Source organism: Talpa europaea, assembly GCF_964194135.1.
Source record: "Talpa europaea genome assembly, chromosome: 1".
Classification (NCBI taxonomy): Eukaryota; Metazoa; Chordata; class Mammalia; order Eulipotyphla; family Talpidae; genus Talpa; species Talpa europaea.
In genome coordinates, this window is record NC_140073.1 from 118,352,223 (window position 1) to 118,379,244 (window position 27,022).

The 27,022-nt window shown below is 33.5% G+C and overlaps 1 protein-coding gene across 4 annotated transcripts in view; it reads right to left on the reverse strand.

The window, feature by feature from the left end:
* Nucleotides 1–1,476: 1,476 nt before the first annotated feature.
* The window catches only part of NCKAP1 (NCK associated protein 1), a gene marked incomplete at both ends in the record, with an annotated part of 78,604 nt that continues 53,058 nt past the window's right edge, over nucleotides 1,477–27,022 (reverse strand). For all 4 annotated transcript variants that reach the window (XM_084252859.1, XM_084252858.1, XM_084252857.1 and 1 more), the window contains 14 exons: nucleotides 1,477–1,593; nucleotides 2,530–2,619; nucleotides 3,765–3,874; nucleotides 4,451–4,567; nucleotides 6,227–6,320; nucleotides 10,047–10,127; nucleotides 10,556–10,638; nucleotides 13,231–13,324; nucleotides 19,840–19,937; nucleotides 20,189–20,319; nucleotides 20,514–20,732; nucleotides 22,198–22,329; nucleotides 23,443–23,582; nucleotides 24,220–24,339. In XM_084252859.1, the coding sequence (XP_084108985.1) occupies nucleotides 1,477–1,593; nucleotides 2,530–2,619; nucleotides 3,765–3,874; nucleotides 4,451–4,567; nucleotides 6,227–6,320; nucleotides 10,047–10,127; nucleotides 10,556–10,638; nucleotides 13,231–13,324; nucleotides 19,840–19,937; nucleotides 20,189–20,319; nucleotides 20,514–20,732; nucleotides 22,198–22,329; nucleotides 23,443–23,582; nucleotides 24,220–24,339 (1,626 nt within the window). The remainder of the gene's footprint in view (nucleotides 1,594–2,529; nucleotides 2,620–3,764; nucleotides 3,875–4,450; nucleotides 4,568–6,226; nucleotides 6,321–10,046; nucleotides 10,128–10,555; nucleotides 10,639–13,230; nucleotides 13,325–19,839; nucleotides 19,938–20,188; nucleotides 20,320–20,513; nucleotides 20,733–22,197; nucleotides 22,330–23,442; nucleotides 23,583–24,219; nucleotides 24,340–27,022) is intronic.

Sequence of the window (27,022 nt, forward strand, 5' to 3'; positions counted from 1 at the left end):
GCTGGGGAAAACATACACAAAATAGTAGTATGCTATATGATAATCTTGTGGTACCTCATTTTCATTCCACTCTCTGTATTTGAACAAAGAAAAACATTATAATTGAGTTTTTTACAGCAGTTTTCTTTTCTCCTAACACAAATTACCAACTCATACGTAAGAAGCCCATGACTGGAATACAGACACTTCATATAATATCCAGATACAAAGTTGTTGAGAAACAGTCTTTAAATGCCAAAGAGCAAAACATCTGGTTAGTTTTCAAACTAAATGAGCTGCTCTCCCCTCCATGCCAATCACTAAGCAATAGGCCCTTTGTGACTTCCTCATTCATTATTGATAGAAGTAGTAATTCTCAACAACTTTTTTACTAGTTCCAAGATCATTCTCTCTGTCTACTTGGCCAAAGATACAATTAACAAACCAATAGCACACGTTTCCTTTTAGTTTTAATTTTTTAAAAATATCATGTAATTTTATTTTCTAATTTTAATATTTTTTTCAGTGGAATGTTTTTCCAAACATTTAAACAAATCTTGTAATAGCTGTCCTGGTATCAAATGCTACACTTACTTACACACTCCTAAAGTTTATTTTAAACTAAAACTTTCCTTATTATTGACTAAATCTCTGAGGATCCCAAATTAAAGAAATCATTCAAAATGTGATACAGTCTAGTGTTTATTTTATGTTATGGCAGGTACACTTGAATTTCAAAAATTTAAAACATATAAAAAGTGGTTAGGGACTAACATTTGTATCAACAGTTGATAAATGTCTAGATTGTTTATTATACAGCAGGATACAATGGTAGTGCTAATGCCAACAGGGCATCATGGACGTTATTTCTAAAAATTATCACTAGGCTTTATACAAGCAACAACATATGCTGCTGTTTTAGAATTTCGGGACATAGCCTGCTTCTAATGCTGAGCAGTTCTTTAACATTTTTAATGTTATACAGTGTTACAGTATTTAGTTTGGCAAATGTTTCAAAATAAGTAGAAATGTATTCATAACAGCACAGAAATGCACATCCAATTTTGTTTTCATTAAGAACCATAGGTACAGATCAGAACTCTTCCCTATATGAAATAATTTACACACAGATGAATACTATAATATCACTATCTAAAATAATCACTACATACAATTATTTTTCAGAAATAAACAAGCAAAGGTTTTTTTTCATTATCAAATATCAAAAACATAGAGATAATCTATGTTTCCCAAACAAATGATACTCTAAAATTATAGGAATAATTTCTGTGAATTCAGTGAATGTGCAACCTAATTCAACCAAGTATACTGTAGTACAATCATATTAAGAAACCAATAATCAGAAAATACAACTGTATGAAAAGAAATTTATAATCCACAAAACTTTTTTTCAGGCCATAGGTAAAATAGTTCCACAGTTTACAGGTAAAACTGAGGCAACAATAATGCGTGCTTGTCTTCAGTAAGTAAGTAATTTTATGCAGAAGATGTAACACTTTGCTTGTAGACAGCATGGTATGCATTTCTCAGCAAGACATAAGGAAAACAAGATTCCAAAAGATCCATTGTCAGGAATGGGGATTCCTGAACAATCTGAAAAATTCCAAAAATGCATCAGAATTCAAGTTATTTATAATGGGAACAATTACTGACAACCAGCAAACCATAATTTCTAAACTGTTCTGGTTAGAAACAGATACAAATTATTTGCTCTTTACTTCAAAATCTGCAATATAACTGTGCCAAAGTACATGCCATCAAAAAGTTTAAAATTTGTTACTTTTTAATTAAATCAATCAACAGGAGCATAATGAGTGCTTTTACCATCCTAAATAATTTACGAAACATAAAAGAGAATATAAGCATTTTTAAAATGTGGTCCATAACCATCAAGTCTAACTGGAGACCCAAGAGTAAGCTAGATAATAAAAGCAAACAAAAGGGCCCTTCTGAAGTTCAAAAGGGAAGAAAGATGAACGTGACCACAGTAATCAGGAAAGCATATCTGAAAAAAGATACGCTTTTGGGGTGTGCAGTGTCATTAAGATAGACACAGATCTCTCAGGTAAAGGAAATTACTTTAAGTGAGGGAAGAACTACAAGGTAGAAACCAGCATAGCTGGTAATGAGAAGGAATTGATTATCAGACACACACAATTTAGGAAGTTAGATTAGATAATGGGATAGAGTTAGAATACAGAAAACTCACAAAACTGGATGAGCTGAAACAGATACACTAGGAAAATAAAAGGTTCAAATGTTTCCCAATGGATTGAAAACCAGTTATAAAAGAATACCCTACAGGAAATGCTAATCTTTTATTTTGATGTTTCTGATATCATTAGCATAATGGTAAAATAAAAGTGATGTCAGTCTTTACAGAAATTTCTAGAAAATATGTGATATGGGTAGAGTGAACCAAAAAATACTTGACAGCTCTTACTGTTATTTGATTGGTAAAATGGTAAGAAAAAACTTAGGAATGACAAACACTTCTTTGTTATTAGTTAAAATTAAAATGAGACTTACCATATCTAGCAATAAATAAACAGATTCTCTATTTCTTGTTGTTGTTTTATCTGTTTCCTGGCCAATTTTCAGTAGACTGGAGGATGCAAGCTTAAAAGAATACATAAATTTTAAATGAGTTTTTTTAAACAAAATGTTCAATAGCTACCTACTTTCAATATGCTTTAACCTCACATTTCAATCATTCAGCAGTTTTATATAAATAACAAACATGATGAGCGTAGATTCTTTACATTCAAGCAACAATTTGGAAATTATTAATGTACCAGACAAGAAGTTAATAAATAATCAAATATTAGCCGTTAAGACTGACTTTTTTTTTTATATATATATTTTTGCATCATTTTTCATTTTGCACAATGTATGCATTTTCATCTTGGTTATAAAGACTGACATTTTGCATAATTCTTTTGTTTCAATGATTTAAACTATTCTTCCTCTTTCCAATATATGTATTAATTACATCTTAATTCTCAAGAAGAAAACTTCACAATGAGTTTGAATTAACGGGTACAATGTAAGATTGGGATGTTAAGCCTTGAATTAAGGAAATGAAAGAAATGAAAATAAAGTTTTTAATCTTAATGTTGTTTTGCCTGAAATAGAAGTCATTTTCCCCATTATTATATTTTCTTCAAAAATTAAAAAAATAAAAACTTATAAGGCTAACAGGATTTATAACTTAAAAAAGAAGCAAATATTCTACTGTTTATTGCGCCATGGAATAATTATTTCCTTTATATAAAATAAGGAAAAGGTACATTCATAAAGGAAAAAAAGAGCTATACTTACATAGAAACTAAGAGCCACACTTCATGAGGCTAGAGTTAGCACTACTACCCTCTTTTGGTATAAGTAGTATTCTTACTTTTGAGTTTTTTCACAATTAATAGTCCTCCAAATAAATATAAATAAAATTTATCCTTTTCAAGAGAACATTCTCTTCTAATTTTCCTTCACTTTGCTTTTACCTCTAGTAAACCTTAGGCAAAATTCTAGGACAGTCTTGACATCATCTACTTAGAAAAAAGAAGTCCTGTTGCAGAGCCTCTAGAAATGAGAGATTTCTAAGTTAAAGGAAGAAAATTCTAAACTAATATCCTTGGTTTTAACGTCCTGCCTTGACCTGTTTCTAAAAAAGAAAAGGAGGGAGGGATTATTCTGCCATATCCCACAGTTTTAATTTTAATTTTCTTTATAAAAAGTCACAAGTTTTGCTATTTGATTATACGTACGGCCAGAAATTCTTTAAGGCGGTCTTCAATGCTTCCTTTGTGAATTGTGAACAAAGCTGCAGCTATCTGGTTAATGGCTTTGGCCAAGCAATGTATGTTGTTGCAGTGCCCTGAGAAAGTACAAATAAGGTTTGTGGTTTCTGTGTGACCCCAAAATATCAAATAATACTGAAGGCAAATCTTTAATGTCTGTACAATCTACATAAATAGTAGCATGATTAAAAGCAGAGTTGGGGCATAAGCTGTCTTACTCTCCTTTTATTTTCATGAGGACGGGTGCTTTGAAAAACAGTGCAGCAAGAGAGCAACAAAGGATTATGTTTGTATTAAACAGGTACACTTTCAAAAACTCCTAAAAGAGATCATATATTCTTATATCATTATAGAAATTTAAAGAAGTGCTTAGCTGCTTTACATTTTCTCATTCAATCCTTAAAATAATCCTAAGAGGTAGATATTCTCTTACTATCCCCTGACAAACACACATTCAGACAAAGCACAGGCTCACATATATAATAATACATTTCGTATATCAGGAAATTGGGACTTAGACTAATCAAAGTTACAGAGCTATTTAAGTGACAGAACATAAATCATGTTTTTTATAAATGAACAAGAGCAAATGAAAATATCAGCAGTATCAAAACTTCATGACTTTCGCCCAAATAATTTTAAACTACTATTACCTTCTATAGCAGGGCTATATTGAGACATCACATTACTGGCGAGTGTTGGCAAAGAAACTGCCACAAAGACCATGAGGAGGCAGGCAATTTTATATTCTTCTTCTGGACTTATGTTTTCTAGGTAGAAAATTTTAAAATAGAACCAAGATTTTCTTCAAGATTCATTAGGAGTTAATTTAAGTCATACAAAGCAAATTTTTGTATGAAGTCTTTTAATGTATCTATATAAAACTGATTATAATTTTGGCACAGGAAATATAAAATAAGCAAATAATACACATTATAAATGACTACTCTCAACTACTCAGGCATATTTAAAGGACCTCTGAAAAAACAATAATGCACTCTTTTTTATTCAGAAGACCACAGGCAAATAAATATTAGTAGATTAACTAGAATCTTAAAATTTCCTAATTGAGAAGTGATGATAAATTAATATCTTACAAGAAAATTCAATTATTAGAGTTTACAAAATTTATTACCTCATAAATTACTCTGTAAAATCATCCAAAAAATCCTTATTTTTTTCTAAAATAATATGAATGTGAATGACATTTACTATTGAAAAGATACAAATGTGGTAAGTAAACTGAATTTACAACCTCTCCATTTTAGAAGACAGAAGGAACCAGTCATAAATAAAAATAATATCACTCTAAAGTTTTTAGGACATGATCCTTTATGAAATATTTAATTGTAATGTATAATCAAATTGTGGGTTATCTTTGCAATTACCTGGTATCTGGGTACTTCTAGTTATCCTATTTGTCACCACATATAACTAAGAATTGAACATAAAAAAAGCCAGAAGATGTTTAAAATTTTGGTTGATTATAAAAAATATAGCTAGCTATAGCATGGGACTATAATTAATACACCATATGAGGAAACAAAACGCAGTAAGTAAAAAAACTGATAAACTCAAACATGATAGTACATGCACGATGGCAAGGGAGGGCATATTAATGCCAGAAATAGATGAAATATTTACTTTGCAGACAAACCTGTAACTATTCAGAGCATTTTGGGTACTATATTTCAAAGAGTTGACAAAAAGTTTTCAACTGTTTAATATTATATAGTAATGCACAGATTCTTTGTGGTAAGTAGCTCTAGTCCAATTAAAACAGGACATCCTCTTTCAGATATTAACTTTGCTATCTACTGGATCATCTCCCTAAGCATTCAAATGCAGTTCTCTTGATTTTACTGTTGCTTCCAGCTACTATCATTTTATTTTTTGATCCCCTTTATAGTAAAACTCTTTGAGTTGTTTTATACTTATCTCCAATTCCTTATAGGATACTCTCTTAAGCCCTTTCAAATTAACCTTTTGCCCCTAAAAATCCACTGACACTGTTCTTGCCAGCATCAACCATTTATTCCACATAATTGATCATTCCCTTTCCATTTCCCTGTAACCTATTCCTCCTTGGTTTTTCTTTTCAGTTTAATTTTTTGGTACTATCTCATCTTCTCCTTGAGTTCCTAAAATTAGGAATATCCCAGAGCTCAGATTCTGATCCCCTTCACTTCTGTATCACATTTGATGTCTTAGGATTCTCATCTAGTCTTATGGCTAAATATCATCTCTCTAATGTCTCTGTCTAATGGGACAGAGATCTGTGTCTCTTCTGCACTGATAATATAAACTATCAGGGGAAAAAAGATTGACCTAAAGCAGGCATTTGAATAAGTAGATAACATCACACCTAGTATATGTGTTGCCCTTGGAATTTTCACTAAGTTTACCACATATTTATGAATGCATTTTACCTGATTTTTGTGAGGACAGAGCTACCACCAAGGCAGGATCAATCTCACAGGGTAATCCAGCAGCTGATGATAACTCATACACATTCATTGCAACCTAATTAAAAAAAAAAAAAGTTAAAGATTAGAAATACTCTAAAAAATATATGAAAAATCTCATTTTAGTAAGAAAAGAGATACTGCTTGAATTAAGTGTTTGTCAGGCCTCCCTGGTGGCACAGAGGTTAAAGACAGCGCTATTAAGCTATCACCAGCCACTATAGCATGAATTCAATCTGTGGCTGGCCAGGGAGCAATCCACATGGTGCGCAGACTTCTCCTGTCTCGCCCACTGCTTCCCTCAGCAGTGTATTTCAGTCAATCTGCCTCTTCTGCTCACCACTCTCTCTGGTGAACACTCTCACCTCCCACACCTCTGGCTTACACCCCAGTTCTTGTATGCTTAAATAAATAAATCTTTAAATTAGCATTTGTCTATAAGCACACTAGAGAATTTCAGAAACAGCTGAAGCAGGAACTACACAGCACAATTAACCTACATTGAAAAGTAATGATCACTCTGTGATGTGCTGCTAGCTATAATTTCCAACTGTTAGGCCAAACAAAACCTGTATGCTTTCTCTGGCAAATTCCAACAGAATCATTCAAAAGTTATTATATTTCTCTTAGAGGCATGATTTAAAATGTCATGTGAAAACAGATGAACAAAAATAAATCAGAATTAATGTTTCCATCCATACTTTTTAAATGAAAATTTATAGTGGTTCAATGTCTAATCATATCCATAAATATGGCAAATTACTAATTACAATAAGATTTTTAAGGAGTACTAATAAAAGAATTTCTAATAATTAATTTCTTGTTATAAGATGGATCTACATATTTAAGATATTCTGACTACTCAATAATTCAGTTCAAAACCATCTATATAACTGTTTACCTTTGATAATACAAAAAAACTCAGTGTAAAATATGAAGTCCAGGTGTATACCTTAAAACAAACGAAAACTGACATGGCTTAGGTTCTAGATAAACATTTGTGATCCACTACTTATTCTACATACAAAAATTAACTCAAAAATGGATCACAGGCTTAAATGTAAAAGTGAAAACTATAAAGTACTATAAAAAATACAAAATAAAGCTTCCATACGACTCAGCAATTCCACTCCTGAATATATAACCAAGGAAATGAAAGGAAATGTCCACACAGAAATTTTACATGGGTATTCACGGTAGTATTATTTATAATAGCTAAAACTGAAGGAAAAACACTTCAAATATCTATGAACTTATAAGTGGATAAATGTGGTACAAGCATACAATGCAATATTATTTGGCAATAAAAAAAGTGAAGTTCTGATATAGTCATGTGCCACTTAATGATAGGACTACTTCTGAAAAATGCATCGTTAAACAACTTCTTCCTTGTGCAAATATTAAAGAGGTAATTACTCAAACCTGGATAGTATAGCTACTACATACTTCCACTACATGATATAACCTATGAGACTGACTTTGTTGTATGTAGTCAACTGTTAACAGAAAAACCATTAAGCAACATATGACTGTACATGCAGCAACATAATTAAATATTGAAAGCATGTTAAAGTGAAAGAAACTAGTGAGAAAGATTACATATCGTATGATTTATATGAAGTGTCATGAATAGGCAAGCCTACAGAGCCAGAAAGTATATTAGTGGCTGCCTAAGGCTGGGAACTGGGAAACATAGGGAGTGACTATTAGGGGGTGCAGGGTTCTTTTGGGGTGATAAAAATGTTGTAAAATTGACTGTGGTGATGGTTGCACAACTCTGTGACAATATTAAAATCGATGCAATTGATACTGTGAATGAGTAAATTTAATGATAGGTGAAGTATAGTTTAATATAGTTATTAAGAACATATGCTTGTTTTTAAAAGATAGATTAAGTTCTGTTGAAAGTCAGCTGACCACTCAATGTAACTATATTAGATGATAAGAGAACTGGATGGTTGCTCTGATAATAATAATGTGCATATCAGTGTCTTCTCAAGGATTGATGTGTTTTTAATGTTTTCTTAACTTTTTTCTAGTGTTCTCATTTAATAAATAATTTTCAGCTATTCATACATAGTTTTCAATCATGATTATGGGATAACCTTTGATCTTAAATGTTTATTCTAGGCGAAGCATTGTGGGAAAAACAAAAATAAAGAAAACAAAGACCTTGGTCTTCAACATGTTTATAATATAGTATCAATTTAACTGGAAAACACAACTATAATACAAAATAGAATATGTTTAGCAATGAATTTTTAAAAAGTTCTTTGGTAACACTAAGAAAATAGAAATTCTTAATCACTTGGAGACGAGGGGATGTTTCTCAGTAGATGGCAATTGAGTCAAGCCTGAAAAGATAAGCAGGATTTCAAAAGGCACAAATAGAAAAGGGGAGGACTTTTGGGTAGAATAAATTTGAGAATACGTATGAGAATGCAGAGAAAGATCTGGTTACCTAATAGGATACATATGAAGAGAGGGGAAGAAAGTAGGAGAAATACAACAAACAATAGAAGATAAGTCTCAGAAAGTTTGAGGGCATCAATCTGAGATGTCAGAATGTCATAACGAGTTTATATATCACTGTTTTTAGTCAATGCTTTTCAAAATATAAGAAATAGGATATAATCTAAGATAGAAAGCAGAGATAAGCCCTAATATGTGACTTATTAGATGTGTAACCACTGGCAAAGCATTATTGTGACTAAATCATAGCTCTATTGTCAAAACAAAAATTATGGACTCACATAAGGCTACCAACCTACTTTATATTACTTGAGAAACAGTATAGTTAAAAAATATAGCCTACAAGTAACATTATTTTGTAAGGTGTTTTAACATCAATTTTTTTTAAAACCTATTAAATTTAGTTTTTAAAACTTAGATTTGAAGCAAAATTATGCTCATTTCAGTGGCTTCTCTTTTTTTCTGACCACATACAAACCATTTATTGGTTTAAGGGAAAAAAATCAATTTTCAACCCATTTATCATTGCTATGGGTGATCAAAACACTGTCATAACACTGACTTTCAAAACACTGACATAACATATTGATGGTGAGCTGTCAAAGATGCATTTTCAAAGGCAAACCTGCTAACTGAGCATAGAAAATAGAAACGTAAGAGCAGTTAAGGATTTATTAAATTTTACTTCTTATTTAATTTTTTTAAGTTCATTTTTTATTTTATTTATTTTTGTGTAGAAGAACTGGGGTGTAGGCCGGAGGTGCTGGGGTTGAGGATTCACCACCAGAGACAGAGTAGGGTGCAGAATAGGCAGAGTTACTGAAATACACTGGTAAGAGGAGCAGTGGGTGAAACAAGAGAGGTCTGTTGCACCATATGTGGGTTAGCTCCCTGGCCAGGGATGCAACTCAGGCTGTAGAAGTGACAGCGCTGAGACTTAACCCCTAGGCCACCAAGGAGGCCCCATTCCTTATGTAATTTAAGATTTCATTTGGGGGAGGGCCTCCCTGGTGGCACAAGGGTTACGATGCAACCTATGAAGCTAATCCACAGCCACTGTAGCACGAGTTCGATCCCCAGCTGGCCAGGGAGCGACCCACATGGCCCAGCAGACCTCTCCTGACTCGCCCACTGCTCCCCACAGCAGTGCACTTTGGTCAATCTGTTCTACTCTGTCTCTGGGTGAATCCTCTCACCCCCTCCACATCTCTGGATTGTACTATAGTTCTTGCATGCATAAATAAATAAATCTTAAAAAAAAAAAAAAGATTTCATTTTGGAAACTGTAAAATTCAAATAGAAGTTAAATTACCTTCATATCAGTTTCTCTCGGAATGTGATCCTTGAAATCTTCAATTGAACTCACGAGAAAAGGAATGTGGTAGGACAACACCTAGACAGGACAACAAATAAGAAATATAGCATTATTTTAAATGATGAGCTCAAATATAGGAAATATTACCATTCAATTGCTACTAGTCTTCATAAGTTATTTTACTTTATCTACTTTCATGTGATTCTCTAAGGTACCAAGATACATAAAAATGAAGTCTCTTCAATGCCAAATGAGTATAGTCAAAAGGGAAAATTCTGTAATGAAAAGTAACATTAAAAGAATAGCACAATTTCCAAGCAAATACCAAACAAAAATGAGTTTAAATAAGTTTGTTTTCTACATATATAGTTTATTTCATATAGCTATGAAAACTGGAAATTTAATTTTATCAATGACAACTATAAATTTAAAGAATAACTTTTAAATTCTGGTAAATTGAAAGGCATTGTATAGATACAGGATATGTACTTATAATGATGCCTTACATCTCTAAGTGCTTCTTGTGCCAATGATCGGAAGGATAAAATTACACCAATTATGGTCATCCTCTTCAAGACACTGTCAACAGCTAAATTTGAAAGAAGAGAAGAAAAAAGTATGAACTGGATTCTTTTTCAATCTTAAAGAAAACTCTTAGTTATAAAATTCCCATGATGAAAAACATAATTAATGGCAATATGACAATAACAAATAATTAAGGAAAAGATATTGGTAGCTGATATTAAATTTAAGTAAGTTATAGTGTACTTCAAATGGAATAAACTCTTTTTGAAATGGTTTGCATGGTCCACCAGAATCCTATAACAGTCGTAGTCACCTGTATAATCCTCTCTAAGGGAGAAAGAGGAAACCAATCAACGTGGGTATGAGTTAATTCTCAGATGGCCCTAGAACTTGAAGATACTAAATTCTTAAGCTATTAGATAGTCAAGAAATTAAAAATGACTATTAGGATGACAAGCAGCTTTGTCAAGACCAAGTTATTAAAAACTATTAATAGATTTAATTACTTACGTATGGGTAGAGAGCACTACACTGAACATTATTGTTATTATATTCATTATTACAAATAGGTAACAAATTCAAGGAAGATTAGAAGTGGAGGGTTAATACCTTCGTATTTTATAAAGTCAATAAACACGTACTGAATTACTCCCCATATATAAGGCATTCCACTATGTAACAAAAATCCAAAATCTTAAGTAGCAGTCTAAATGGGCTATTTACTAAGAAAATGATCCCATTTATGTGAGAAAAATATGTATTTATATGTAAACATGTATGTGCATACAAATTTCTAGAGAGATATACAGAAACTGAGCAGTAGGACTGTAAAGATTCTGTTGACCTTTTTCCTTCTGTGACGCTTATTTAAACCTTTACCATGTTGTCTTTCGTTACATATACAAACAGGCACTATATAAGCCAATGTTAGGAGACTTAAGATAGCAGTATTAACAAAGTTATGTGCAGCACTAATATGTTATAAAATTCTACATGAGGAAGAACCAGTCATATTACCTTTTTTATCTATCTCTAACACTCAGGAAACTGCCTGAGACCCCGAATCACCACTATTATGCATAAAATTCATGTAAACAGAACCTATAAAAAGGATTACAGATTTTATTCTACAAACCTGTAAATTCTATTTGAAATTTTAACAAATTCTGTCTTGTTACAATTGCATGAAGAGGAGAGTTAAAGCAATAGTAAATCGGCACTGAACACTGCAGTGGAGTAACTGCTTCTAACAGATGATATAATCAAAAGGTTAATTAGTAGGAAGGTAAGTCGAGTTAAGACTAATTGGGTGGTCAAATGAATATTAAAAATAGTAAGATCATAAAAGAAAAATTATAAAAAGAGAAAAGACTGGAAGGGGTAAGTATATAATAAAACAATGAATAAGTGATCAGGTAGAAATCTAAAAAATAATTTCCTATTATTTATTTACACTCCCCCCTTATAGTGCCATGAAGTCAATCTTTTTTCCATCATTTTTTAAATTTTATCTTTTTATAAACCAAACAGTAAACTTTAGCACCCCGCCCTTCCTGATGTATAACTCTACAAAAAAATCTTTGACAATTATACCACCATCATCATATAGTCAGCACCCCGAAAACTTGCTTGTTGCTCTCTCTTTATAGTTCTGGCAACCACTAATCTGTTCCACATGACAATCTTTACTGTTATTTTACACTAATGTTCATTAAATAAGTTTGTATTTTTTTCAGTTGCATGAAAGTGAATAAGTCATTTTATTATTACAGAATTTGATATAGCTACAAGATACTTTAAAGAAATATATCAAAGGGAAAGTGACTTTAATTTTCTTCAGAATTTCCTCTGGCTAAGAATACTTTAATAAATATTTAAGAGCTACTGGTATTTCACTATTTACCTCTCACAAAAAAATCAATGTCAAGAACACATGAAAAAAATTTAAGTTGCAAGCTTAGATTTTCATGTATGATATGTTAGCAATAAAAAGAACAACTTACTAATTCACTTAACACAGATGAATCTCAAAAACATACTCATAAAATGAGACACCAAAGAATATATAATGTGTGATTACATGAAGCTACAGAACAGACAAGTTTAATCTATAGTAACAGAAACCAGATCAGGGGTGGTCTGGGTGATAGAAATCAGATCATAGGGGCTGTGAGGAGGAAAATTACCACATAGGGGGAACTTTCTGGGGGTGCTGAAACTGTGTATCTTGATTGTAGTAATGGTTACATTAATATATAAGTTGCCAAATCCATCATACTTTATACCTAAATATGTACATTTTACTGTATGCAAATTATAGCTCAATAAAGTTGATTTTTATAAAGAATACAGGTTCAAAAGTTAATTCTTCAGTCTAAGTTAATTAAGATTTAGAGGTTTCATGAAATAACTGGTAATATTCATTAAGTATTTGACGCCTGGTACTAAGAATGTGGTTAAAAAAAAAAAGATTGTGGAAAAAGAAGATACGCCATATACCTGAAAGATCATTGCAAAAATTTTCTAGTTCTCTTTATAATCGAAAGAGTGCTTTTAATGATTTACTTATATTTGTGCCTACAAATTTTGAGTAAAACCTAAATACTGAGTGTTAAAGTCTTCTTAGTGTTTATAAAAAGTATTATAAGTTACCCACATGATAATCTTTTAAAGAGCGCAGCCATCTGGTCTGGTTTGTCAAAGCTGGTCCTCATTTGTGTGAGCACATCAACATTCTCCACCACAAGTTTCTAAAAAATAAATAAATAAATAAAATAAAGAACGAGCCTAGGTCAGGCATAGACCTCCTTGTGTTAATGAGATAAGCGCATAATTGGAAGGTACACTCTGGCAAGTAGGAAACACCATTCATGAAATCCAGATGCTCCATGGCACAGTTTTGTTGTTGATTTGATAAAAGCATCTTAAAATCATTTATACAGGATTAGTCATTTTCTTCAGTTGCAAATTCAAGAAGGGAGGAACTCAGAAAAATGCGATAAAGATTAGTAGAATAAAGGATCATCTATTGCTCACAGACCAACATTAATAAAAATAGACACTAAAGTGAACAGAGAAGTAACAATTTCCAACCAAAACAAAACGGACTTGTTAAAATTAAGTTTGCCAAAGGCAATCAAGGCCTTATCACTGGATGTATGCAATTAGGAGAATAACGTTGGGATATGGTGCCACTTCACGAGAATACTAAAGCAATATTTCCCAGCACAAATTATAAAATGGAAGTGTTAATTATCTAACTTCTATTTCAGGTATCATTGAGAAAAGAAAAGGGAGATATACATATAAGGAAAAGGAGGGAGGGACAGTTATTCAAGAAAAGTGCAAGTTATTAAATAATGCTTTCCTTAGAAAAGCAACATTTAAAAACATTTTAGAAAGTGTTTAAAATTTTAACAAAACTGAATACAATTAATTTGATTCTGGCAAAGATAAGCCTGGACAGCAATAAAATGGAATTCTCAGCTAAAATAAGAGGAAGAAAAGTGAGACATTCTACTTTTTGTTGTATTATTACTGAATACTTATGCCATCTCCCTTTCCCATTAAGCTCTGCTTCTACCTTCCATAATTCAACTTTATAATTTATTTTCTTATCTCTTTATCTTTACAAAATTCTTTCAAATCAGCATTTCTATTTTTTGCTCTCTGTGGTGGTTATCAGCCTTTACTACACAATCATAATCACTTATAGAGCTCTTTCCAAATAGATATAATGAGGTTTTCTTCTGGTAATATCAACTCTAGGCCTGGATGGAAAGATGCAGCAAACATATTGTTAAAGTATCATAGTATTTTTTTTTCTTAAACAATCCAACGCCTGATGACAAGTGCTTTAAGGAGAGAATGAAAATCTATACATAGCCTATAAAAATCATTTTTCCTGTATCACTGTAAATTATTTAGTTTACATGGTATTACTTCAGATAATTTCTTTACACTCCCCCAATCAGATGTTCAGTTCTGACCACATTAGCCAAATTAAAGTTCTAAAGTTACTTATTAGAATGTCTAAGGTCAATTCAGCACCTGCTCTATCCTAAAACTTGATTCAGTCAACACAAATTCAAACTACAGTGCTATACCCCTTAAACATAACATCACATACACCACTAAAGTTTAAACACATCATGACTTTACCAATCATAAAAAAAACCTACCAATTAAACTAACAGTATTTTCTAATCATCTGACTGTAAGTCACATGAAATTCTCAGAACTACTAATATAGGATAATTGTGTCTTCAAATCAATAAATTATAGTACATATTTAACGGTAAGGTAACTAATCATTTTTAAGTTTCTGTACTGGTAATTTATAAATAACTGCATTTACTCTGGTTGAAATGAGGGAGGTGATATTTTAATATTACAACTGAGGAAAACAATGTTCAAAGAAGTTAGAAAACTTGTCCAAGTTTCAAAGGTATTAAATGGCAGAATTTGGAATTTGAATTCAGGTTATGTCTGATTTTAAAATCCATGCTCTTAATCCCTACAAAAATGGTTTCCAAGGGCCTCTCTGGTGGTACAAGTTTAGTTGTTAAGTTTAGGGTTAAGTTTCTGCACTATGAAGCTATCCAGCTACTGCAGCATGAGATTGATCCCGGGACAGGGAGCTAACCCACATGGCTCAGCAGACCTCTCCTGACTTGCCCGCTGCTCCCTTCAGCAGTGTATTTCAGTCAATCTGCCTGTTCTGCTCCCCACTCTCTCTGGTGAATCTTCTCACCCTTCTCCCACCCGGCATCCCTGGCCTGCACACCAGCTCTTGTATGAATAAAATAAATCTTAAAAAAAAAAAGAAAAAAGAAATGGTTTCCAATCTTTAGAGTACATCAGAATGACCGAAAAAAGCTAGTAAAATACACATTGCTAGACCAGGCACAAAGGCTCTGATTTATTTACAAGGTCTGAGGTAGACCAAAAAGTGTACATTTTAAACAAGTTCCAAAGCAAAGTTGATCTGAGAACCATTATTTTAAAAATTGTTATCCTAAATTATTTGTACATTACTTTTTAAAAAAAAAAGTTAATGATGTCTCCTCTTAGAAGCATAATTTTTTACATATATATATTTTTTTCAATTGCAATCTGAAGCAGAGCTCTCTGATTATTTAAAGTCATTGGTTAATATTGGTAACAGGGCCACCCCGATGGCGCAGCAGTTGAGCGCTGGATTGTGAGGCTGCCGGCAGCCTCTGCAGCACCGGTTCAATCCCCAGCCACAGGGCGAGGGTCCCACATGGCACGCAGACCTCTTCTGCCACCCGCTGCTCCCCTCAGCAGTGTACTTCGTCAGTCTGCCTGCTCTGCTCGCCACTCTGACTCTGGTGAATTCTCTCGCCCACCCACACTTATGACTGTACCCAGTGCTGGTACAAATAAATAAATAAATCTTTAAAAAAAAAATTGGTAACAAATGAACTGAAGGCTAAAAGTATTAAAACAAATGGCTTAGAAGAAACTGAGACAAATGGAGAAACAATCGAGTACTAAAGAAAGTTTTTTTTTTTAAATGTGAAACTCGATGCAATTCATAAATTTCCTATCATATTTGAAAATATCTTCTAAGACTCTGAAAACCTAGAAGAATAGATTCTTAAAATAGGATACAATTCTTTTGCCAGAACTGGAAGTGGAACTGACTCAACTGGCACTACTCCAAATGAAATACCCAATGAATTTTAATAGGAAAGAATACTGGCTGCTTTTCCTCCAGAAAGAAAGAAAGAAGCTTTACCATGAGTTCACATGCATAGTACTGACTATGTCTGAAACACAGTTTATTTACAACCATTTAATTGTATACGAATATATTCTTTGAACCAACAAGGTACTAAGATTAAAAAAAAAGCTAAAAAATGAAGGTTATCTTTAAGATAAAAAAAAAAGGTGCAGCCATATCATATTTACGTCAGTTTAAATATAAAAAATAAAGAGAAAAATAAGAGGTAACAGAATAATATTAAAAATAATCAAAACACTCTAATGCGCTAATTTCAAAAATATTAAAATGCTATTGGAAGCATCATCATATTCTAATGCAGACAGAGCTACAATTTCTTCACAGGGATAGTTGGCAATATTATTAAAAAAGTTAAATGTTCAAAGTTCTGGAGAAACATCCAAAAGTCTTATAGAAATGTACAAACACATATGTAAACCATGCAGAAATGCTGATAAAAGATAGCGAATACTATACACATGTGTGTCAAACTCAGAAAACCACTCAAGAAAGAAGTATTAAAAATAAGTCATAAACCTACAATAACAAAGGAAACAGCAGAAGAAACAAGACCAAATGAGAGCTGTCAATAAATATTCAGAGGACGGAAACTGGTGCAAAGAATAAGTACAAGTGAGAAATTTGATAGGCAAGGCACTGTAGGGGAAATGCAATGTAGAAGCCAAGCTTAAAGTATGCCTCAGGATCTAGGAAAGGTACAGAAATTATAGACAGTGTTAGAGAAAGGCTGGCTTCAGGTGAAAAAATAAGATTATTACATATCTGTTTGGGGATTTTATATACCCAGCTTCTCCTCACTTAAAAAGTTGGTGAGGGGCTGCTCCCCTCAGCAGTGTTTTTCAGTCATTCTTCCTGTTCTGTTCTCCACTCTGTCTCTGGTGAATCCTCTCACCCCCCACATCTCTGGATTGTACTACAGTTCTTGCATGCATAAATAAAAAAATCTTAAAAAAAAAAAAAAGTCAGTGAGGACTCTAAATTCAGAACACCTAGAACAGAGGGTGGCAGGTGAGAGTGACTTAAGTATCAGTACAGCCTGCTACAAGTTTTAAACCTCCTACCTCACTTTTTACTGACAGCTAATGGCCTTCCACTGTCCAGCTAGATGCCAATATTTTTGAAAAATTATTTGTGGGAAACATTTGAAAGCTAGATGATGACACCTTTCTCAAGGAGTATTTTTGTCCATATTTGCCAAACACCTCCAGGCACTACTCATCTAGGACTGCCTTACTCCAAGCTCTAGACTTGAGGTTACTTAGAAAAACAGCAACACGGGCCTCCTCTGGTGGTGCAGGCGGTTCAGCGTCATGCTGTGAAGCTGTCTGCAGCGCCAGTTCGATCCCGGCCGGCCAGCGAGGGTCCAACGTGGCACAGCAGACCTCTCCTGTCTCGCCCGCTGCTCCCCTCAGAAATGCATTTCGTCATTCTGCCTGTTCTGTTCCCCACTCTGTCTCTGGTGAATCCTCTCACCCTCCCGCGCATCTGGCCTGTACCCCTGTTCTTGTATAAAATAAATAAATAAATCTTAAGAAAAAAAAAAAAGGAAAAACAGCAACACAATGAGGACTACTAATCCCAGGAGGGCAGGAGGGGTAAATCATGTCCAGTTCACTGTTACCCTTAAGGCATTACCTTTGATGTTCTATATAAAGAGAATGGAGAAGAAACAAAGCAGACACAGTACTCACACTCCCCACTTTGGACAAGCTTTGGGTTTTGATTACTGACTTCCTTGTCCCAGGTCAACAAAACTACAGCTTAATCTTACAAATGTTACTACTGGATCAGGAAATGTCTTCAGGCCAAAAATCACTCCAGTGCTACACTGATATCTCCCCAAGTTCCCATGTTTTCCTTGACTTTAACCTAGAAATACCTATCTTTTTAGTTCTTCCTCAAAAAAAGAAAGATTCTTTTTCTTTCTCCATTTTTTCAAATTATCCTTAGGATTAAAGGTGATCTAAATAACCTAGCTTACCAATATCAGAAGCAAAAATCTATATGCTATTTGTTTTTGAAATTTCATAAATTAGGTTCTCTAGGGAAAGTAATTTTATAGGACAGGTTGTTTTCATAACTTTGGTATTATAATAGCGCTGCAATGAATTAAGTATTTTGGACATTCTTTTGGTAGCTATCTAGGAGTGAAGTTGCTGGTTTGGTATGTGTAAGTTTTTAATATTTTAAGAAACCTCCATACTGTTTTCCTTAAGGGCTACATTTCCAGTCTCACGTCAACAGTGTAAGAGGATTCCTTTTTCTCTATATCCTGCCCATTAGTAGTTATTTCTGGTGTTTTTTGATCTGGACTACTCTCACAGGTATGAGATCTACTGCTAAAATTTGTGCATTTAAAACCCACATTATGAAGTATCTAAAAATTAATTTTTATTAAGAAATGCAGATCATTTTTTCAAAAAGAACATCCATGTTACTCTCTGCTTATTGTGTGTCAGGAACTATGCTGAGTTCCTAACTGTTTAACATGTATTATCTCATATAATTTTCTCAAAGTAAAAGCTGAGTTTAAATTTTGACCAAAATCATAAATCATAAAATGATAAAACCTATATTTGATTTGAAAGCTTAAGTTCTTAACCACTGGATAATACTGTCTCTCCTTTACACTATTACTGTTTTATTCACTCAGCAACCTTATTGGAATTGACTTATCCTACATATCTGCTTAATTTTCAGCTAATCAGATGGCCACATTTAGCCCACTCAGTGCTATATTTGATATGCAAGCTACTTATCAGTGATATATAGACAGATAGATAGACAGACAGATAGATAGACAGACAGATACTGATATCTGTATCTATATCTATATATCATATTATTATGGCACAGGGGTTAAAGATACATCTATCAAGCTATCACCAGCCACTGCAGCACAAATTTGATCCCCAGCAAGGGGGCTAACCCACATGGCACAGCAGTCCTCTCCTACCTCACCCACTGCTCCCCTCAGCAGTGTATTTCAATAGATCTGTCTGTTCTGCTCCCTACTCCATCTCTGGTGAATTCTCTCACCCCCTGCACCTCTGGCCTGTACACCAGTTCTTATATGCATAAATAAATCAATCTTTAAAAAAATAATAAGAACAAGAAACCTAAAAATTTTTCTAATATAATCTGTGGGAATATATTAATGCTACAAATTTAAATAACCAACGTCAGTTGGAATTTTTAACATGCCCATTAAAGAAAAGCATCAACAGAGTCACCAAAAGTCAAGAAATCTGAGTTTCAATCCCTTTAAACAAGTCAATTCACCTCTCTAGGTTTATAGTTTTTTTCGTCTATAAAATAGAACTAAACAAAAATGCCATTTAAGTAACACGCTAGCTCTACAGTTTTCACTGACAGAATTTTCATGTAAGGTTAAAGTAAATGAACATTCCAGGCTTTCAGCTGTATACCTGAAACTATTATGTTTCAATCATACATCAATTAAATAAAAAAGCTAAAGTTGATAGGTCATATTACCTTAAGTTCAGCCACTTGTGATGAAATATGCCACATAAGACTTTCACTTAAGAACTTCATCCCATATGGGCCTAGCAGTTCTGATAATGATCTCATTTCTGGAAGGAAATTTAATTAACTTTATATTTTGATAGAGCAAATAAATCAAGGAAATGCATATCAAAATATAGGAACATTCAGGTCTAAAAGTAAATTATTAATGCAAAATCCTGAGAAGTAAAAAAAGTAACACAAATGCAACGTCTAAGATACAATGTATGATTATGCATATAACTGAATGAAAACAGAATCAAAAGCCAAAAGCATCAAGGTTTCCTCATTCTCTAAAATATGTAACAGTATTATTCACCTGATATGTCAGAATATTCCTCTGCATTGAATGTTAATTCATTTTCTGTTGGTAAGTTAACAAATGCTTTCATTGCAGGGAAATAAGCTATATGGCCATTGCTGACTTGTCTTAACAAAGTTTCCAAATACCTAAAGAGAAAAGTAAATTTATAATTATGAGGAACTGTTTAATTCAAAATTTATTAATGATATGCATTCCTGAATAATTTTGAGTTTACTGATAAGAAGGAGGAGCACTTATCCACTAAAAAAATAATAATTTCCTTTGGGAGTTCATACCAAGAAACTTTACATTATTCCAAATTTCTAAATGTGTTCCTTACCAATTTGTGTACAGACTTGTTATTGTTGGTTCTCCATGACTGTCCAAATGTTGTGTTTGTTGTAGAAGAACATTATTAAATACTCTGGTAATATCAATTTGCACATAGTTTTCTATTGACTGGAGTACAGTCATGTATGCTCTTACACTTGTTAGAAGCTCTGATGGTTTTGCAATTTCTTGTGTAGCTTGATTATACATAGTCATTCCAACAATTGACCTGGAGGGAAAAAGTAAGAAAAGAGCTCTGACTTTTTCATTTATGTAAATAAATCATTCAACTTACTGATCTCTAATATTAAATAAACAATAAAACTAATCAAAATATAACTTGTTACAAAATTATGAAACTATTATTATCTTCCAAAGAAACAATCTTTAAAAAAAAAAAAAAAAGAATCCCTAAAAGTTACAATGACATAAAATGCAAGTGACTAAAAAAACTCTAAGGACATCAGTAATAAAAATAATTTAAGGATAAAGAGGATTTTTTAAAAATCCTTAATATGACATTGCCTGTAGCAAGTAAAATGGGCTATTCAGACCATAGCTTGAATTCATTTAGCACTGTTACATCCAGTTGTTTTTTTAGCTTTATATAAATAACCTTTATTTCTCATATTGATTAGACCTACTATATAGTTATTATCACCACCATTTCACAGATTAAAAAACTAAGGCTCAGAACACAAACTGTCCAAGGTCAATTTGTTTGAAAGTGGTAGTCTAGGGACTGACCCCACATCTGCCCTACTTAGTGATGCCTCTCAACAAAACATGACAGTCAAAACAAGGCATTACACAAAAACTTCATTGTTCCTAATTACTTGTAGCACATAAAACATGGTTCTGTTTGGTTTATATCCCAAGAAAACAGTATACATCTAAAAGGAAACACAAATTTTAAAATTAATTTCCTAAATTATCTTCCTACAGTGGTCACCTCTATTTCAACTCTTAATAACTCAGAGAATTAGAGCTAAAAAGGTCTTAGGCTTGTATTTGTAAGGATGAATCCTTAGACACAACAAACTCCATCACTAGAAACAGTCAAGAGCAGCCAACTGAAGACAAAACTGCTCTCATATATACAATTCTTAAGTCTTTTTTTTTTTTTTTTTTTTTTTGGTGGGACCCTCGCCAGCGGCCAGGGAACGAACCGGTGCTGCAGAGGCTGTGGGCAGCCTCGCAGCCCAGCGCTCAACCACTGTGCCACCAGGGGAGGCCGGTACAGTCCTTAAGTCTTAAGATTGTGCTCAAGTGATAAGCAAAAATTAACCAACTAATTTTTTTCCTACTTCTTCTTTCTTTTCTTTCCTTCCTCCTCTCCCTCTTCTTTCTTTAAAGGTTGATTCTAACTTTCAAAACAGATTTTATGACCCTACAGGGTTGCCACCTATTAGCTGAAATATACTGATTTGTTCCATCTGTCCATTTACTTATAAGAAGTTAACGCTAACAGAGATTAACTGATTTGTCCTGTGTCACACTAGTTGATAACAAGTATGGGACAAGGGGTAAAATAAACAAATCCTAGTTCATTATTCTTTATATACTTCCCAGTTCATTATTCTTGCATCCTTTGAATTCTTTTCCTTATAAAAAGACACTGTAAAGATACTAAGAATAAGCACAACAAATTCACTAACTGAACCAACAAATAACGAATTTATATTCTTTCTTACTTAGTAAAGCGGATTTCCAGATGAGAAGTCAAATATTCTCGTGGGGTAAAGGTATGCTCCCAAACCACCATGTTTGGTACGTAATTTATAGAGAAACACAACTCAGAAAGTGCAGTGTGCAATTTATCAAGGCTGAAAAAATATAAATGAACAGTAAATAAAATGTTTATTTCACCATACCAATACAAAATTAACTTTATACATATATGGACCTTATTTGGGGATAATAACTGCAGAATTCAACTTTTTTTCTCTCCAAAATGAAAAAGTTCAAATTATTTTAAGACTATAACTAATATGTGAGAGCTATTTTCTAAAGATAGCATCATTCATTTCTACATTAAGATACAAAGAGTATATAAGGGGCTCCCTGGTGGCACAGGGGTTAAAACTCAGCACTATCACCTCAACGGTCCTAGTTTGATCCCTAGTCAGGGAGCTAACCCACATGGCGGACCAGACTCTCCTGTCTCATCCACTGTTGCCATCAGCAGTGTATTTCAGTAGATCTGCCTGTTCTGCTCCCCACTCTCTCTGGTGAATTCTCTCACTGCCCCCCTCACCATACCTCTAGCCTCTACCCCAGTTCTTGTATGCATAAATTAAAAAAAAAAACTTATTAAAAAAAGACACAAAAGGTTTATTATTTTTTCAGATTTATTTATTTATACAAGAACTGGGGTAAAGGTCAGAGGTGCGGGATGGTGAGAGGATTCACCAGAGGCAGAGCAGGGAGCAGAATAGGCAGATGGACTGAAAACACTGCTGAGGAGGTCTGCTGCGCCATGTGGGTATCTCCCTGGCTGGCAGGGAATTGAACCTGCGCTGCAGAGGCTGCGGCCAGCTTCTCAGCACTGCATTTAATCCATAGCGCCAGCAGGGAGGCTTATATTGACTTATTAAGAAAGAGCTCATTCTATCCTCATAAAGACAACCATTTCAAACTCCTGGTGTACTTTCTATTATGAAGGAAAATAGCTAACTACAAAACTTATTCAATGTAGCAAGCAAAGTAGTAGGAAATTTACTTTAAACAAAGTAACATTCATCGATTGTTGCCCAAATATGCCTTCCCTCCAAACAAGCAAAGTGTGCTGAATGACACCAAATATAGTTCCAATGTGACAAGACAAAGTCTTAGATCAATCTTATTTTAAATAAACTGAAAATTAAAGATCTCTTACAGTATTTCAACCCCCGCCCCCACAAACTACCTGTAACAAAAAGATGTAATTGATGGCTTACTTGGTCACTACCAGTCTATTTTTCCTCATGCTTTCAACTCCTGGTTTTTCTCTTTCAGGTTCCCCTTTCTTACCAGTCTGTTTTTTTGACTTCTTATTCACTGCTTGACTGATGGTTTTGGCACAATGCTTAGGCAGCAACTAAAAGAAATTAAAGTTTATATTTACATCAGTTATATGAAATCCATCTTATTATTCAAGCAAACCTTAGCTGAATTCACACTATGTGGCAAATATCATGCTAGCTTTAAGAACAGAGGTATATGTGAGATGTAGAGTTTACTGAGGGCTGGGAAACCCACATAGCTTGGTGGAAAACAGAAATAGGTGAGTCTTCTGTAAAAAACATTTCACAGAGGAAATTATATAAAGAATACAGCTTAAAGAACAGGCAAAAATATATCAGGCAAACAAGCAATTAGAAAGAACATTTTCTTGGAAAGAAAATGGCCAATGAAGATTAAAACTATGTGAGGTCAGGATATGTTCAAAGTCTAAAATAAGGATTAGGTAGAACATGAAGTCCAAGATAAGGAGAAAGGTTTGCACTATCAGAAAGGGACTTGAATGTCAAGCTAGAAACTAGATTTTTGGAATCAATCCTAAAGACAGTAGCAGTATGTTTAAAAACTAACAATGAAACCTGACAAAAAGAGGTAATGAAATTTACTTAAGAGTATGAAAATAAAAAGCTGGAAAATAAAATAACTAGCTAACAGCTAATTTCTTTGCCCTCATACACAGATTCCTTAACTGTAAGGAAATATTTAAATTATACCTGGTCACTAAGAGTACACTGTTCTGTGCAAATATCAGTGATGAGATTTCGAGCTTGTTTTGCCATTTCATCTAGGAACATATTACATAAGGAAAGACTGCGATCTCCAATATGATGCCGCTGTTAAAGCAGAAAAATAATAATTAAAAGGAAGTAGTCTAAATTAAAATACTATTTAAATAAACATGGTAAATTAGGTTAAAGATTTATTCTACAATGATGGGTGGGGGTGAGCTACATTATAAATTTCTTTTTATCTCTTGTAACCTATCAAACTTGGCAACTATACAAGTAAGATTGGAAGGAATATTATAATACCAGTATTTTTCTTAACATGAAAAACTATTAATTCCTAACTCCACAAGGTCCTAGGTTCAGTTCTTAAATACTAAAATAACAAATATCAAACAATACAACAGGAGAGAACAGACTGACTGAAAGCTTTGTAGTCTAACTTTATATAGATCTAGATACAACAAACAACTCTGTAGTGTATTAACAGAAAAGCCCAAATATTTAAATAAAATCATTAGAAATCAAGGCAGTAAAAACAAATTAATAAATTCACAAAGTATTTAACTCTTTCTAAAATCAAGCACTCTATCTAGGAGGAGAGGAAAATAAAACTGACCATACATTACCTAACACAATGGAGGAGAAAGACATTATATTTCAATTTTAGGAGATTACATTTGTATATGTAGACAAACATACCCTAACCCATCCCTCTATTATTTTTTTAAGATTTATTTATTTATTTATTCATACAAGAGCTGGGGTACAGGCCAGAGATGTTGGAGGTAAGAGAATTCACCAGAGACAAAGCAGGGAGCAGAACAGGCAGACTGAGTGAAATACACTGCTGAGGGGAGCAGCACGAGACAGGAGAGGTCTGCTGCACCATACGGGTTGCTCCTAGGCCAGAGGCCGGGTATCGAACTCGTGCTGCAGAGGCTGCGGATTGCAGCTCATAGTGCGATGCTTAACCCCTTGTGCCACCAGGGAGGCTCCCAACCCTCTATTTATAAGATTCTGTATCTTTTTAGTTTAGTGGGTGCTGCAACAGTTTAATAGGCTGTTTCCTTGTCAATAGTAACTACAATGTTGAATATATAATGCTGTAAAATTTTGTTCTATATGCTTGTAGCACATTACAAAGAGAAACTTTTAAGTTTTCTTTCCCAGATCTCCCACATTTACATAATAAACATAAATAGATATTGCATCATTATTTCTATGCTGAAATGAATGTAAAATAACATAAAAGAACACAAAAATATTTAAACATGGAAATTAACTTCCTAATTTATGGAGAGGTCTTATATTTTATTTAAAATACCTTTTAAAGCTTTATTAGGAAGCCAAACCAAAAGGGATTTATAAGTCAGATACAATTAAATACTGGCTCATTTTATTTGAGTAAAGATTTCAAACTAAACATTCTGGGGTTTGTTTAACCAAATTCTGACCTTTAAAGATAAAAACATGCCCCTTGCTACTACTTCCATCTGAAAAAAGACTGAACTAGCCTTGTTCCAAATCTACTGGACTAACTTATTTAAAATATAGATCTGATTTCATGACTACCACTGAAAGGCTCAGAAATGGTGACACTGGAGGAAAAAAACACTAACTTTTCTTAACATTTTGTAAATCTCTCCATGATCTGCCTTCGTCCTCTGGCTGCAATGCAGAGTAAGACTTTGGCAAAATGCTTAATGGCAGAAGCAGAGACCACTTACTAGACAACAGGATCAAGGCAAAAAATGATGTGGCTTGGATAAGCATGAGAAGACATATAAATATAGAGGGTTTGAATATTTATAAAAAGGTAGAGCTAAAGACAGATGAAAGTTTCAGAAATGGACAGTGTTGATGGTTATACAATTGTGAAAGTAATTAAATGCCACTGAACTATATATTGAAGAATATTCTATTTTTTATCACAATGTTCAATGGGCCAATAAAAAAAAAATGGGGATAGAGATCAAATTATTGAAATTTTTAAATAGCAGGATGAAACATTTTTACTTTCTCCATATGCAGTGGAAAACCAGAGGTGGTTCGTTAAGAGCAAAGATGCACTCTGGTGATACTATATTAGATAAAGGCAGAAAAACTGGGAGGCAGGAAAACGTTTTAGCATACATATGAAGAATACTGAAAACCTAAAGATTAGTGAGAACAGTGGAAAGTTGAGGATGGATTCAGGAAATGACACCACACAAGGAAAATTTAGAGGACATAATGAGTAATTTTATGGGAAGAATGACTGCAAAGAAAAATTAATAATATATCTCAGGTGTTGAGCTTGGAGAAAAATATATTAACTCTAAAAAAAAATCTTTAAATCTTGGGGCTCTCTGGTGGCCCAAGGGGTTAAATCTCAGCACTATGAAGCTATCAGTAGCCACTGCAAAACGAGTTTGATCCCTGGTCAGGGAGCTAACTAACCCACACGGCATAGCAGACCTCTCCTGTCTTGCCCACTGCTCCCCTCAGCAGTGTATTTTAGTCAATCCTCCTGTTCTGCCCCCCACTCTGCATCTGGTGAATCCTCCTCCCCATAACACCTCTGGCCTACACCCAGCTCTTGTATGCATAATAAAATAAATCTTTAAAAAAATCTCTAAATCTATTAAAATTGGTAGTGATATCTTCATAGGTATTAATCATAAAAACACTCCCTAATAAACTTCCTGCAGGCTTATCTCGGTCTCAGAGACAGCTTCCAATGAAATACTGGAATACAACCTGCAATAAATATTACCTAATACTTTAATATATTAACAGTGCTACTGTT